We start from the raw sequence: 16,616 nt of genomic DNA on the forward strand, positions 1-16,616 counted from the left end.
TATAAGGCTTTCTGATACAGCTGCTGAAGGAAAGATTGCATGCTAATGTGAAGCTAAAGCAGTAAAGTTATTCTCCTGCTGCCAGAAATAATCATGGGTTAGTAGTGCTCTGTTTTCATTAGTGTAGCGAATCACTGTTAGTGACTAGATCTCCTGCCGGTGTAAATCACGAGTTACACTAATGAAGTCGTTACAGTGAGACACATTTTTAACAAAAAAAAAAAAAAAAAGATTAATCATGGAAAAAATTAGAGTGGGAAGCAGTAATTTTTCATCACTTGGTGTGTTGAGACTAAGATGAGGTACTGTTTTCTAAGAGTTGTCTTAGTCAAATAAGTAATAGGACTTGTTGTGGGGATACTTGGGAGAGATCTGGTGGCTTCAGTAATACTAACTAGGTGATCTAGTGAGCTGTTCTCACCTTAAAATCTATGTGTAGTTGGCTTATGTATAATACAGTGAGGCCAGAATCCAATTGTGTCTATCATTAGAAGTTACTGTTTATCTGCAATGTCATAACTTTTTTTTCTTTTTTTTTTTTTAACAGGAAGACCATTGGAGTTTTCTGTTGTGGACCAAACAAAATCTCTAAGATACTTCATAAACTGAGCAACAGCAGCAACTCTTATGGGACAAGGTTTGAGTATAATAAAGAATCCTTCAGCTGAAAGTCTGTTGGACTAGCAAGACTCTCTAGAAGATGAAAGTGCAATTTTTTGTTTGTACAACTTAAAAGTTCATCTGTGGTTTAAACAGACAGAAATGTACCAAAGAATAGCACAGATTTTCTTATTTATGATTATTTAAGACTTTGGAAAATGATGGATGCAGCAGTATACCAACAAATAATAAGTGCTTATGCTCAAAGCCAAATGCGCTCACACAATATTTGTGTCAGCGATGATTCTTTGGAGTTGCTTCTGTTAATTAAAAAGCACAGAAGCTGGGGAGAGACACAGTTGCTTTAAAAGCTGGTGAAAGAAGAATCTGTGGAATGTTTAAACTTCTTCCACTTCAGTCCTCTGAAGCTGGATCAGTAAATCAAACCCCAGATTAATCCAAATGACAAAATACTGTGTATTACAAAGACCTATTACTTTTGTTGGTATACAAATCTCATGGCTTTAGGGTGGAAACACTCCATATTAAAGATTTTATACATTGCAGAATTGGGATTCTGTATTTAAAATGTAGAGTGTTACTCTTGCTAGTCTACTTCTGTAACGGATGTGAATATTCCCACCCTGAATGGAAGAGAGGGTGGAGGATGAGGAAAGATGTAAGTTAACCTATGGAAAAGTGAGCACAACTGTGTAGTACCTGTGGGCAGACTCCGCCGTGATGTAAATCACAGCCTTCTGGCAAGCAAACACCTGCATGTGGAGAACTCTCTATCTTGCATCGATTCAGTGTTCAGTAAGTTTGCAAAATAAGTGTGATTTATTCAGCCAGAAAGATGGACCAAGAAAAGCGATTAACAGGAGCAGACAGGATATGGTGTTTTATTATACCACACACTCAACTTGGAAGTTGCACTCATTCTGCACTCACATGCCTTGAATGTCAAATACTTCAAGCTTTCAGATGCTTTTACTGATTATTTTGCAACGCAGCAGGTTGAAATCCAATTTTAGAGGTTCCAGAGTATGTTTGGTTGACTCTGATCTGTTGAGTACTTTCCCTGGAGTCACACTTGATTGCACTGATGTCACTAAAAGCAGGATCAGGCCAGGTCTACAGCAGAGTAAGAACAACTCCCTCATTACTGTGACTCTTTGCATCATGTGTGCAGGTTGAAACCTTGCAGGAGCTGCAGTGTGGTTTCAGTACGTTCCAAAGGGGAGGATCTGAAACATCCAAATTGAAGCTCTCCTTCCCTTCTTGTCTCCACAGCCATTTTCCAGTCTGCTCATAGTTGCCATGGCAGGGCTAGAGGTTGAAACAGGCACTTTAAAACTTTTGGGTTCTGAGGAGCAACTATTTTTTTTCCTCCATCCGATAGCCAATCCAACTCCTTTTATTTCTTCTTTACCCCCTTTACCTCATTTTGCTGAGCAGAGGACGTTTAAGCAGGAGTCAGACACTTAGCTGGCATAGGTAGGCATCCTTCTAGTGCATCTTAATAGAGCAGCATCACTTTCCACTTGCTGAAAACTTGGCCCTTAATCTCCAGCAGAAGCTTGGGAGCAATGCCCTGTAGTGTTTGCAGCACACGCAGACGTAAGATGGCTCAGCATCTCTTGTGCCTGTGGTTCACCAGTATTTAGGACAGTGCATTTGATTTGGTTTCCATCTTTCCAATGAAGACCTTTGTTATTTTAGTAGGAAAGCCACTACTTTTCAGCTTGCAACACAAACTCTGTACAGGGCTTTACAAGTATCGGTGTTCAGAGGGAAGCATTTTTCTAGCAGGTGGTGATAGGCATGTTGTATGTGTAAGTTTGGTCTTTGCCTGGGCAGCTTCTCCACAGGAGTTGTCCTCAGTGGAGTAGGAGGGTGGAGGTGCAGCAGTGAAGCCTCATGGGGACGTGTTCCTCAGCGTCTGGACTTTGCACTGAAGTTCTTGCCTCAGGCTCTGCCCAATTTGAAATTTAGGGGGGAAAGGAAAGAGCAAGAGGTGGACTTAATCCTACTGATGAGAATTCTCAAAGTAGCCTAGAGAGCAGCCAGGGTAGCCATTATTTTCCCATTGCATCTATTTCATCCGTCACTGTAAAACCAGAGGTATGCAGAAAAGGATTAGATCCTTTTTAATCATTAAGATTAATTTCTAATGCTGCCTGCATGAGTTTTATAATAAACATAATAGTGATGGCAAAATGCATAGATATCAGATATTGCCGATACTGCAGGCTTTTTTGTTTGCTGGCAGTTAGCTTAAAGCATGAGTGAAATCATGATTGCATCTATTATCCACAACCAGACAGTGATCTTTTTCCTCTTGTTTTAGGATCTAGTATCTAATGGTTTTTAAATACAGTTTAGAGTCATCTACTCACGATGTTGTTTGTGGTTTCATATCTCCTCTCTGATAGATACTGGTTCCATTACTGTATAATGAGCAGCTAGTTTTGTAGTTAGCTCTGTGCTAAAACTGATTACATTTTCTGGCTCGGCTCTTATATAGGTAGCACTTTGTAATTAAAATAGTAATGCTAGTACTGTGCTCTTGTTCTGCATTGTAGCGGGAGCTGACGCTGGGTGTAGGCACGTTAAATGCCTGTTGTTACATTAGGCAGCGCTGTCGGAGCACGGCGCAGGCAAAGCCAGGTCTCCTCTTTCTGCCTTTGTCCTGTGCCACCCTCAGCTGACCCACTTGTACAACAAGCTTGGGACTGTCTGCCTTGCTGGAGTATTGTGAGGCTTAATTAATGTTTCGGGATCACTTCAGTGCACCTGCAGTGAAAAGGTCTGTGTAATTGCTATGCAACTGTATTTATGTTTTATTTTGTGTAAACCTCTCTGTTGCTGATACGAGTAATTGCTAGACCAGGTGAGGGTGAGTTTGGGGAAAGGCTAAAAGCTTCAGTTGCTTTTTTCCATTTCCTTGAGCTATGCTTTTGAGAGGGGCAAATAGTTTAAAGGTTAGTGACTGTGACTTGACTTCAGGAGTGGCAAACGCTATTGATAAACACGGTCTTTCTATGGGCTGCGTTGACCTTGCTGCTTCTGAGTGTGCAACTCCAGCTTGCAAAACTGAGCCGAGCCCTGTTTTAAACTCCATAGCTTTTTTATCTGTAAGCCAAGCGTATGAAAATATAACTCTCTGCCAGGCAAGTAAGTGAAGACTGACAGCACTGAATTCTGCGTTTACAGATCAACCGGATTTACGTAACTGAATGTCTCTTTCTGCTTTAAACTGAGTCCTGTAAGTGAGTCTGCTGGCAGGGGAAGGATCCCACCATGTATGCTGCCACTTCTCGCTCGGTCTGTCACAAAACTGCAGACCCCTCAGTGTTTGCTCAGCGGGATCTTTGTGTTTTACTCATCATAAATGTTTCAGGACTTTTCTTTAAAACAGAAGGGTTTTCATGACGTGATGGAAACCAAGCCCTTTCTCTGCAACAGGAGTCCAACCCTCTCGTACAGCAGTGTGAGACTCCGGGTTTTACACAGCTAACAGCTGGACTAACCAGATTTATCCGAGTAATTCTATGCCTGTAGCACTGAGACTGCTTGTGTGAGTAAATGTTCACTGCTGTAGCAAAGGGCTGAAGAGGTGAGCCCTGCTGGAGCGTGGGAAGGCCCGATGAGGACTGACCTCCGCTGAAGCCCGCAGGACAGCCCGTCCATCCATGATGATTATTCCAGCCCTGAGTCTGGAGCAACACTTCCCTGTTTCAGCATATGGTACTAATAGCATGTGAGTTCTTCCTTGGTCTTTTGTCTGCTTTTCTAGGGGACAGGACTGAAAGGAGTATGAGAGATCACAACATACAACCTTGAACCTGGGCTGAGGAGAGGACACCAGTGGGTACCACAGACACCTAGCCAATGACTGCACTGCTTCAGGGAGAGAGGTTAATCCAAATCCATTTTTCTGCAAAATGCTGATTGTTTTGCCACAACAGACTAGAGAACAATTGCTGTAAAGCGAAAAGAGATAAACCCTCTCTCTGAAGACTCCTGCCCACGCAAGCCTGATGTAAGGATGTGTATGAAAGCACTGCGCACATTCAGCTTCTACTAGCACCGTGGTGCACACGCACTGCATCCCGATCACGAGCTTACTCCCTCAGCACTGAAATCGTTTTCCTTGGTTGCAGATCTTCACCTGTCTTGTTAGCAAGATGTGCTTTGCAGGTGAGAGAAATACTACGTATGCTTGCAGAGAGTCTGACACAAGCACAGAGCAACCTGTGAGCCTGCCAACGGTGCAAGCAAGAGCAGAGTCATCCCTTTGCTCCTGATGCCTCTAGCACATAGGTGAGAAAGTGATTTGGAGCCGCCTGAGAAGGGGCAGATAATATGAGTGGCAGACCAGCCACGTTGGCAACAGTAATTCAGCTGTAACAGCCTAACAGAGCAGAGAAGTAATGGTTTTGTAAGAAATATGCTTTTAGAACAGCTGCCTAAGAGAAAAGCCTCTACTCAAGACTAACGCACCAGGTTACAGTTTCAAACTACAAGACGTTGCTTAGAGAAGCGGGCAGGAGGCTAAAGCATCATTGCCTATAGTAGTTCAAGCCCTGTAAGTCAGAGAAGAGACATTGTTATTAAAATGCAATGTTTACTCGTTTAAAAAAATAAAAGGGCTTCTAAGGAGATTAATTTTCACTTCAGCCTGGCAATCATTTCATGGACATGCCAATGTGATTTAAGACAAGCTGGATCTGATCTTCTCTGGATTATGCATCTGATTTGTTTGCAGATTTCCCACCCCTCACAAACAAAACCAGGTTTTATTGTTTTAAACAAAGAGGATTTAACAGCAAGGTTTAATCAAATTACCACTCGTGCCTGTGCTGAACTGAGCTTTTCTGCAATGAAGGTACATTTTTCAGATATATAGAATACAGCTGAGGTGATTGGGGTTTGTGTTGTCTCTGCTGCTGGTGTATTACATGAAGGTCACTATAGTAATGCACTGGTGAAATGCATGGAGCTGAAATGAGACTCTACACTCCCATAAAGAGCCTGATATTTTAGTGCCTGTACTAAGCATAGTAAATCTCAGAAACTCTGGAATTTCCTTTGTAGGTACAGTAGATTAATTAGCCAGCATCTGTTAGGGTTGAACCCTGAGTCCTCTGCTGGACTGTATAACGCATGCTCATACACAAATGTTTTGAGCAACAAGTGCTGCTCCTTAAAGGGCTGAATGAGTATTTGTGCAGGTTTAGTATCCTGCTAGTTGTATCACCCACGTTGTAAGAGGGATAGGATCAGTTTTCATACCGTTGAATGCAGTGCACTTCCTCTGAGAGTATGAATATCTCCAAACTTGCAGTGGATGCTCAAGGTTTGCCATGCCTGAAGTGTTATATTTTCTAGAAGGATCATATTTGTAAGAAAGACAGCTGCTGGAGGTCTACTAACAGCAGTGGATCTGTCCCATTATTACAGGGACATGGAGAGAAAGCTGGAGAAAGCCACCCATCCCAATTGTAGATTGCCTCTTAACAGAACTCTTGGATTTCTGAGGATGTCAGACCTTGCAAAGAATATGTACGTGCTGTCTCTTGTTCTTCCTGACAAAGTCTGTCCATCTCACAGTCCAAAATCTGCACTTTTTTCCTAATGCTCTGTACTGTTAAACCAGGAGGGGGAAGCCATGAGTAGCTCCTGAAGCTTCAGGTAAACTGCTGTCAATTAAGCAGCAAACCAAGGAGGGCAGGAGAGCATGATGAACGTCAGCAATGAACAGGATGAAATATTTCAAATCTCAGAGCAGAGGGGAAGGAGTGAAACATTTTTCCTGGCTCCTCAACTCTAGAAATTACAAGCAAGCCCCATTGTCTGGATGTGGATACAGTCTCCCTGGGGTTTCAGACCTAATATATGCAAAACCATTGCCTTTCTTTGCACAACTTGGTGCTAAAGCACAGAATAAAACTAGTATATTTTAGTAAACACCTCGGAAATAAGCAATTCATTTGAAATAAATCCACCACTGACTCTTTTGAGTTAACCTGTTTCAAAAAATATCTGGTTTGCATCTTTGGGGTTGGGAATGGCTTTACCTGTTAACTCCTTTTTACCAAAACACTGGCGAGTGCAGTTCTTTGTGCTCACTCTAAGTAGCTTTGACAGTTGACTAAATAAATTCTGTGTTCGTTGCTGCTGACCCTAGGTAAGGACAGCCTTGAGGATGAGAAGCGGTGTTACATAAATGTCTAGTGTACATAGCAACACTGAGAAGAGAGACACTACTGCATTGCTTCTGGTGCACCAGTCACACATTAAAATTCTGTCATTGCAAGGTCACGTTGCTCATCTCATACTCTGCAACCCTGGGGAAGAAATTTGGATGAGAGGTGGGGGAGGAAAAGCGAAAACTTCCTCCTTGTGCTGTAACCAAGAATATATTCATCGACAGCAGGGCATTTCTTTTGCTTTCAAAAGAGCATGTCATTTCTTTTTCAGGGATAACAGATAATCTCCTGGTGCTATGTAGTGGTGTTTGCATGTTAGAAATGTAACACAGTGATAACGGGTGGCTTTTGAATTGAATAAATAACGCCTCTGAGCCTCTTCTTCTCCGTTTAGTAATCTGAGAGAAATGCAAAATACCAGAGAGCATATAGAGTGGACTGTGTCCTGAGCTGCACTCAGTGCAGCCTGGTTAGGAATGCTGCACAGAAACTCTGCAAGCTGCTGGGGAGAGGCAAGGTTTAAGGCAAAGAGGAAAACAACGGTTTTAAGGAGAAACACAGCAGTGATACATGACCTGTAGTCAGAAGGAGGCCATGTCACAACGCTGGCCTTCACGTCTTTGAACGGTGCTGAGTAAGAGCCTATCCTAAAGGTACACTTTGGCATCAGGGAAAATCAGGAGCTCTTGGATTGAGTCTGCGATGTGAGATGAAAGCAGGTTTCGATGCAGCCGGGTGAGCCACTTGTGCGCACTTTCCAGCTTGGAGCTCAGACCTGTCATATCTGAGGGTGAATGGTGTAGATCAGCTGGTCTGACTCTTGAGTGCAGTCTCAGTTGTGTGGTTAGCTGAGGGTATGGACATCTTTGTATTTCTGTAGCTTTGTAGAAGCACGTTGTTCAGGGACTGGGGAGCAGGGTGTGTTACTGTACCTCATTAGGTGTTAGATGCTTGGAAGCATGTACTGTCCAGAGCAGATGAGGATGGTGAATGCCAGCTTCCACTGACAACTGAATATATCCTGCCTATATTTACACTAGGGTTCATGAGGAATAAATGGCAAAATCTCTGCAGAAAAGATACAAGTGCTGTGTTTTTCCTTTATTGTGTCAGAACAACATAAATAACTGTTAAAAATATTTGATAAGAATGTGAAGATTCACCTATGGCATTATTCTTTTTGATTGCTTAAGCACTTGTAACTGTTTGATATACGCTTTTTGAGAAAAACATAATGTCCCAAGCAGAGCTTAAAAATGTGGCTGAGATACAACTTGGCAAAGGGTCTCCACCTGATAGTGAAGTATCATTGTCTGTTGGAGCTGGATGCATTGGTGCTTTCATTAATCTCAGTCTACTCCCTCTACGTGGAAGATTAGTGGGAGCTGAGCTTTCAGATCTCCCTCTTCCTCTCTGCATACCCTCAGCCTTCATCCAGAGATGTGGTTTAACCTTTGGGTCACTGGAAACAGCCTCATCCACGTGTCACATAGTCCTCCTTTTGTGCTCTTCCTCTCTCCATAGCACATGTTGTGTCAAGAGGCTTCTCCCACCCTCTGCTTCCCTTAACTCAGGAAAACGCCACTGTGGGAAATGCAGAGGTCCGCAGTTTTAATCATAGCGTAATCCACACTTTGTAACGCTCCTAGTGTGCACAATCCAGTGAGGGTCTTGCAGTCACTTTGATTAGCTTCAGGAAAGTGATGGGTTGCAGCATCCCAGTCCTGGAGATGCTTTTTAGAATGAGAGGAGGGGCAGTGCCACAGGGACAGCTGTGTAGAAAATGGAGAAAACTCATAATAGCAAAGATTATGTCATCTTCTGAATGAGAATCAGGGATTTGGGTTTTTGTGGCCATCACTGAAATTAAGTCATGTTTCTGCTTTCGCACGTAGACATTTCAGGACAGCAGGCAGTGATGGAAAGGGTTGCTTTTTTCAATTACATTCTCTATTTCCATACAGCCCCTAGTTTATCAACTGCATATAAATTCCTCCTTTCACTGATTAAATATTTTCTCGCTTGGTTTCTTAGCTTCAGGGAGCTTGAGAGCTCGTTGTTTATAAAGGGAAAGAAGAAGTATTGTGCTGTTAAGCAGACAACTCCCAACACATATGTTCTGCTCTGCATCTTTGAGAAGGAGGCACTGATGCTGCTGTGACTGCAGAAGGGCAGAGCTTTCACTGAGATTCAGATGTGACCAACACCCTCTTCCAGGATTCATATGTTGATGAAGCTCTGGGCTGATTAATTAGCTTTTTCTGAAACAAGGAGCCTTAGCCCATATGTGCCAGGTTGTGAAACCCTGAATCCCACTGAGTTTTTCTCTCCCTGTGTTCCTTCTAATCACTTGCAAGAGCAAATTTGATGAAGCACATTTGGGTAAGAAATTGTTCCCTTGGTCTGTGACAGTTGAGGAGAAAAGTCATAATTGTGACATTTTTTTCCTCAGACTGATGTCCAAAAAGATATTTTGACTGGGTCAGCTATATTAGTTCCATAATGTGCATATGGGAGGGGAGGGGGGTGTCACGTTCTATGATTTTACATTGGAACTGGGGGGAGTTGGCTGCAGTGCCTGTCGTTTTGTCATCAGATCGAGAGACCTTCACTTCCCCTTGAGGGTACTGAATAGTGTTAACAGGGCTTGGTAGGCATGGGCCGAGCCCCAGCATGTTGCAGTGATTTATGTCTCTCTGAAAGTGCCAGGGTGACAGCATATTTTTTCCAAATATTTTACTAGTTTTTCAGGATTCTGCACCAAGGGGTTACATAACACAACTCTGAGAGCAAGCACAACTACTCTGAGAGCAAATAAATCAACCTTGTGACCATTTAACTAATGTAATAAATGCTTGTAACAAATTTGTTTTAACACACTCTGGTCAGATCTGTCATTATCTCAACCCTTCGTGCTCTGCATTGGGTGCCAAAAAGGTCTGTCGTGGTTTAGCCCCAGCCGGCAGCTGGGCACCGCGCGGCCGCTCGCTCACTCCCCCGCACACACAGGGGGATGGGGGAGAGACTTGGGGGAAAAAAAAGGTAAAACTCATGGGTTGAGATAAAGACAGTTTAATAGGACAGAAAAGGAAGGGGAAATAATAATTAATTAAATAATAATAGAATAATAATAGAATATACAAAATAAGTGATGCACAATGCAATTGCTCACTACCTGGTGACCAATGCCCAGCATTTTGGCATTTTGATCAAAACAATTGATCAAAATCCAATCTCAGGAAGGAAGATATGGACCCCAGATGAAATTGTTGCCATCCCTAAAATCTGGAAAAAGCAATAAACTAAGTTGAACTTTCCAGTTTTTCTTTTAAGAAATAAGCCTTGGAAGTAGTTATTTCCAGTTAACATCTATAATGTGATAGAAGAAATGAATGCCCTGTAGTTGCAGGTCATGACTTTTTCACTAATGACCACATTCTTCCCTCTTTCCTGTCCCAAAAGAAAGAGGCCAGAAAATTTGTTCTGAATTTCCAATTCTGTAATTATATAATTTTTCCACTATAACTGAAATAAAAATAATGTATTAAAAAGGCAGCATTTACATTTTTATCTCTATACAATGTGCAAGATAACCATTTTGGAAAGTACTAGCATAAATGTCCACAATTTTGAGTACTCAGTGTTCTTTTCAGAGATGCCTATTTACATTAATGTAATTTCAATCTGTTCTTATGTTTTTGTAGATCAGGATGTGGTACGATTCTTTGAAGACAAATGTCTGCATAGTTTCCAAGTGGAACAGAAAGCAAAATTTGGTCCTGAACTTTCATTTTTAATTTTTTCCCCCAGGCTTGACTTCAAGAACAAGAATATTACTTAATGGGTTCTTACCCATAACAAGTCATACTCTTGTCATATGAAACAGCCCATTTTGTAGCTTTAGCTTGGTGCCCCCCAACATAGCAGAGGAACTATGTTCCACTGGCTGGAAGGATTTAAATACGTCACTATTGTAACTGCATGCCTCATAAACCTTCAAAGACTAAGCAGTAAGCTTCTTGACTCTGCTAGTTCCCATCAGATGAAGAAAAGCTTTTACCAGTTAGCTGTATAATAAGGCAGAGCTAGAAAATTGATCAAAAAAAAAAAAAAGCTTTGGATTTTTTCTTCTTCTCTTTCTTTTTCCTGAGTCTTTTGAGGGTTTTTTTTCTTCTCTTTGTCATGTACAGAAATCTTTCCCCATAGTGTCCCTTTCTTAATTATAGTGTTGTGAGGGTAGGTGCAAACTATTGGCTAAAAAAGGGATCAGACAGGGAGGAATCCTGGGGTCTACCCCATCGTCTTGCAGAGTTTCCTTACAAACCAGTCACTCTGCTTAGGATTTTCAGAGTAACATGAAGAATTCCAGTGCACTGAGGTTTTGCTACCAAACTGCATTAAGCTTCTTTCTAAAATCCCATGTTCTTTTTGCCTACCTGTAAAATAGGGACAGTCACACCTGAAAAGAGTTTTATGGATTTGCGCAGCAAATAGTCCTTCATTTCAAATTTGTTTTAGTTAAATTGCAAAATCCTGATTGCAGTATGGCAAGGATGCTTCTTTCAAAAAATACTAGACTGAGTTAGCCATTTTGTCTTAATGGCAATCCTGACAAGTAAAATATTTGGCTGCTGAGTTCTGTTGCTGTTCAGATGTAATTTTTGCATTCTTTTATATTAGCAGGACACCCTAGCGTGAGTTTATGTCTCTTATTGTATTTGACAAAGCACCATATATTTATTCATCATATAATTATGGCACTGTACTCTCAAGGTATTTACTTTACAGGAAGCTTCATGACTTTGGAATAAACAACCATTCCAAGACTGAACAAAACATGGTTGAGTTGCTGTTTCTGACCTGGTTTTAATTAATGACATACTGCTTTTAATCGTGGAAGCATTGTGAATGTGCATATGTGCGTATGTATTACTGCTGGCAGGGGAGGCTGGGATTTCACTGCTTAAACGGCGGCTCTGATACTGTTTGAGATGCCCTGTACTAGCTGAAACATCCATATAGGGTTGGCAGGCATGCTGCAGGAGAGCCAGGATCCTCTGGAACAACGGCAGGAAGCTGGGTGGGATACCTGAAGCGCAAAAATTGTAGTAGGCACCCTTGGTTAGCCACCCAGAGTCCTTTTCTGACTTAAAACCTTAGGCACATGTTTACTTCATATGCCACTTCTTGAAATTTCCGATAAATCTGGACCATTCGAAATGAAGGACTGTGCCAAATACATTTTTTTGGTATTTTCATCTATGAGACCATCTCAGAAGCAGATTAAATGTAACTCATTCTCAGAGTCATCCCACCGCTGGAACGTGGAAGAACATTAGTCCTCTGCACTTTGTGTGTCTTTGTTTAGAGCACAGTGGGAACAAAAACCAGCACCTGCCTGACCCTGACCCTGACCTGCCAAAATCAATGATGAACAGAGTTCCTTCCCACTTAAGATGAGCACTTGAAAACCTGACTGAATGAAACAAAATCTGGGTATTTGCTTTAGTCTGCTCGGTCTGATAAAATATTTCGGAGTGTGTTTCATTGGCAGTGCCTGCTCAGACCATACTGCTTTTGATAGATCTTAATGGAGAGCTGATATTTTATTATGATCTTCAGGACACTGCTGATTCTACTGCAAATCTGAAACAATTGTTTTAAAACTCATAATCCACTTCCCAGTAATGTGGTTAGGGGCATTTCTGGTGCACTGCAGACCAAAGCACCTACTTGATCTTTCTGCAAGACATTAAATGTCCTGGTAGCCATCCACCTAATCATTTCTGCATTTGGCAGGGTTGTGGGGTTTTTTTAGGAAAATGACATGTGAAACGTGGATTAATACAGGTGTGCAGACTTCTCTGAGTTTTTTTCAGAATTGCTGTCAAAGGTTCTGGGTAAGTTTTTGTTTGTGAGAAGTAAGGATACACAAACTGCATATATTAATCTCAGGATTGTATTTTTTGCTTTCTCATTCCAGAGTGGTATTGATATAATGATGGCAAAAGGTACCATCCCTCCAGGATGAGGAGTTTAACTGCAGCAAGATGAAAAATAAAAAACCCTGTATATTCCTTCTCATTTATTTTTAGTTGTTAGGTTAAAAACATGTAGAGAAAGTTAATGTCTCCACTTCAGAGAAGTTCCTGAGCTGTGGAAATGTAAAATGTGTTTATTTATATTTAACACAGGGTCAGTGGCATGCTGGGGAGAGCTATCAGAGGAAAAAATTATATTTTCAGAAATTATTATGGTGTTTTTCATTAAGAAGAATATCCTTTCCCACTCACCTTCCCCTGGCCAAGTAATGAGGTTTGGCAAAATGTGTTTTGGCTCATGAGCTTTGATTTTCTGTCTGATATTTGGAGAGTTTTTATGGGAAATCATACATTTCACAAATGAATTTGATCAAGAGGGAAATCTCATTGTTCATACAAGGACAGTAAGGGAAGGGGAGCACAAAAATGGGGGGGGGGGGCTATTAATTTTGACAAAACCTGGCTAAAAATGCTGATGCAAATAAGAAACTCTCCTTATACTGGGCAGCGAGCAAAGTATTGCAGTCTGCTGTTTTCCTAGCAGAAGAGAAAAACTCTGCTTCCTCCTCCCCACTTCACCGCTATACAGGCATCATTGATCAGGATAAATTCTTAATAACAAAGTGAGCAGAAGGGTGGGCAATGGCAGGCAAAGACTGCTTCCGCTGATAGATGAGCCCTTTTGGAGAGAAAAACAGCAGCCGTGGGCTGAGCAGCAGCTGTCTGCCCGATCCAGGCACCAGCCTCTCATTAATTTCAGTTATTTAATGAACAAAATCACCCAAAGTAAATGAACACCTTTCTCACATAATCAGCGGGGAGATGTAAAAGCCTTTGAAGACCTCCAGGGAGATCTGATTCACCTGACTTGGAATTTTGCATTTCAGCATACAAAATGTGGTTCAAAAGTTCCTTTTTACCTCCATTGATGCTATAGGGACCGTACTCATTTATTTGGAGAACACAGCACATTATGGGCTGGTGCTGCTTAGGTATGAGCTGGTTCCCCTGTCCTAGAACATCTCAGCTGGACAACCACCTGAAAAAGCAGCGTGTGTTACAAAATTGAGACCATCTGAGGAGTACACATAGGTGGTTCCTTACCTGTTTCTGATTCTGACTTCTGGGGTAAAAGGCATAGGTACCTCATTGCTGGTCCCACCAGCCTTCTGAAAGCTGGGGAGCAGGCTTGCAATCCAGTTGGAGCATTGTTCACTGCAGGGAACCTGATGCTTAGTCTTAAATGTGCCCTAAAGTGCATTACAGGAGGGAGAAGAGTGGCACATTGGAATAATTTCTAATCAACACAACTTGGATTGTTTCTCCTGAAAACCCATCATCATTTATGTATGTGAGATGACTTAAAATAACCTGCACTTCTCATCCATTTCCCTTTTCCAACTCCTCGCAAATTTAATTCTCATTAATTTAATGGCTCCATGATTTATCATTACTCTTTCTGGTATCTTGTTTAGCATATGCATAAGCATTAGACTGAGCTTAATAACAGTGTGCTTTCTAATCTAAAATTGTGCATTGTGGACTGATGACTGATGGTCTGAATAACCAACAACTTGTCCTGTCTCCATTCCTCTGGTTTTCCTGAAAATTAATTTTGTTAGCCCAAAGTTTCTGATCTCTCTACAGATTAATTTTCCAAATGAGCCTTCCTGTAACTCTTTACAGTAGTATGTCTCCTTGTAGGAGAATGTCACCTTAATTATGATGACTGCAGTAATTCCACAGTCTGTCATCTGTATCCAGACCTCTAAACACAATTTCTAAAGTGACAGCCTCCCTGCAGACATCCCTGTTCAGTGCTCTGAAGTGCCATGGCTCTTAGGATGAGACAAGAAGCCATAATTTTTAAGTCTTGGTATCTAGACTTGTGGATTTAAGCATATTTGTTCCACTGAAAGGGAAAAGTCTTTCTAATGAGAAGTGATCTGATTTTCCAAAGTGACAAGCACCTTTTCTGGCAGCAGTAGGGAAGGCAGAAATGCCTCATTTTCATTTAGGCTCTTACATGAGAGTTGTCAAGAGCCTAATTCTCCCTGAATGTTAATAGGAAGTTGATGCTTTGAAAGTCAACCCTCTGGATTAAATAATTGGGACCACAGGCTATAGAATGAAAAGACTAACATGAATTTTAAAGTGGCAGCTCTGTGTAAAAGAGGAAGTGGAGCCTCGATTCTCTGGTGATCTCTGTTTTCCGTGGTCACTGTGGCATTGACAAGATCAAAGTTAAAACAAATTACCACTGTTCTGACTTGACAAATGATATATTCACTTGCTCTTGATATAAATGTCTGTAATGTCATGCTAATGAAAGAGGAGCAGGAAAAAGTCCTTATAGGGCTTGTCTACACACGTATACACACACATCGTACAACTTTCACTACTACTGTAAGAATACAGTTATATAGCACCTCTCTGTCGCCATGAGTATATGTATTTTGCTACCAGCTAATGGCTGTAGTTCTGTCATTCTGAGATGTGTGTTGTGTTTCAGTTAAAAAAAAATAAATCACATTTTCTCCTAATTACACCAATAAATAGTTCTGTATACAGGTACTGTCATGATCTTGGGCATTTTATATTTTTCCAGCTATCTAACCATGTATATATTTCATTCTATACAGCCAGGTCATCTGACAATGAAATCAGTCCACAGTAAATTTAGCAGAGCACCATTAATGGACAAGTATTTCCCACTCTGCCAGTCTCCCAGTAAATTTATAAGACAGTCCAGGCCTTCAGGTTCTTATTAGCAGATCTTCCTGACACGTTCAGCTCTGTGACAAAATAGCCAGCACATTTTTGTAATGTTCTTGTCTTTGCATGAAGGGGTCACATACAAAGAACTTAAGCTTTTAGCACTTGTCCCAGAAATATATTTTCTTCTGTGGTCCGTATGGACTATTTATTTGCCATATCTTGCACAAAGGAATGAAGGTGAGTAATGACATTAATGTTGCAAAACTCATCAGCACCCGTCACTGGTGGAGAAAACCAGAATCTGATTACGAGGAGGGTTGTATTGGTATGCAAGGCGAGGAAAGCCTGGTGCATGGCTCTGCCCTAAGAGGTAAGAGGCTCTGCAAACTACTTTCCTTTATTCATATTTATGGAACCGTTGTCAGAAGTGCTTGGAAAAGATGTACGGCAGTTCGAAAATGTAGCACAATGTAATGGTTGTGCTTAAATTTTACAAGAAACAATTCGAACCAGAAACATTTTAACATTGTTATGATTGCAGGAAAATGTGTGAAAATTTGTCCACAATATGTAATCGACCTGAAAATGCCTTATTTGCTTATTATTGCCTGAGCATGTTTCTTTTATTTGAAAACAATGAGGAAAATCAGGGAGGGTTTTTTATAAATCTAAGTTCCTTTAAAATCTATATGACACACTCAGATAGCAATGGTGTAGGTACCACCCCTGGGGGCTGTTTTGCGTTGTCTTTACTATACCAGCCTCAAAAATGTGGGACAGTCCCGCAGCTGAGCCCTCCAGGATCCCTTTTCCTGATGGATAAAACAGTGCGGTGTGGGGTGGCAGGAGAGGGAAGTCATGTAAGGCTGAATCAAGTTGCATGAAGGGAGATGATCCACAGTTAAGGTCCAGAATTAGTATTTATTGCTGAGTTCTTGTTTCAAAGGGAATTTTGTCTGTATGCAAGGAAAGAACTAGTTTCTCCACATATTTTACTAATCTAGCAGATTTCCAGAACTTTTTGGCACCATGTGAATTCTGC

General features: G+C 41.3%; 1 protein-coding gene across 4 annotated transcripts in view; it reads left to right on the forward strand.

Moving 5' to 3' along the window:
- Positions 1-15,414, forward strand: part of NOX4 (NADPH oxidase 4) — a 125,523-nt gene extending 110,109 nt beyond the window's left edge. For all 4 annotated transcript variants that reach the window (XM_054831708.1, XM_054831681.1, XM_054831691.1 and 1 more), the window contains one exon: positions 548-15,414. In XM_054831708.1, the coding sequence (XP_054687683.1) occupies positions 548-668 (121 nt within the window). In that variant the 3' untranslated portion in view covers positions 669-15,414. The remainder of the gene's footprint in view (positions 1-547) is intronic.
- Positions 15,415-16,616: the final 1,202 nt, after the last annotated feature.

The sequence above is a fragment of the Grus americana genome, chromosome 1 (assembly GCF_028858705.1).
Source record: "Grus americana isolate bGruAme1 chromosome 1, bGruAme1.mat, whole genome shotgun sequence".
Taxonomy (NCBI): Eukaryota; Metazoa; Chordata; class Aves; order Gruiformes; family Gruidae; genus Grus; species Grus americana.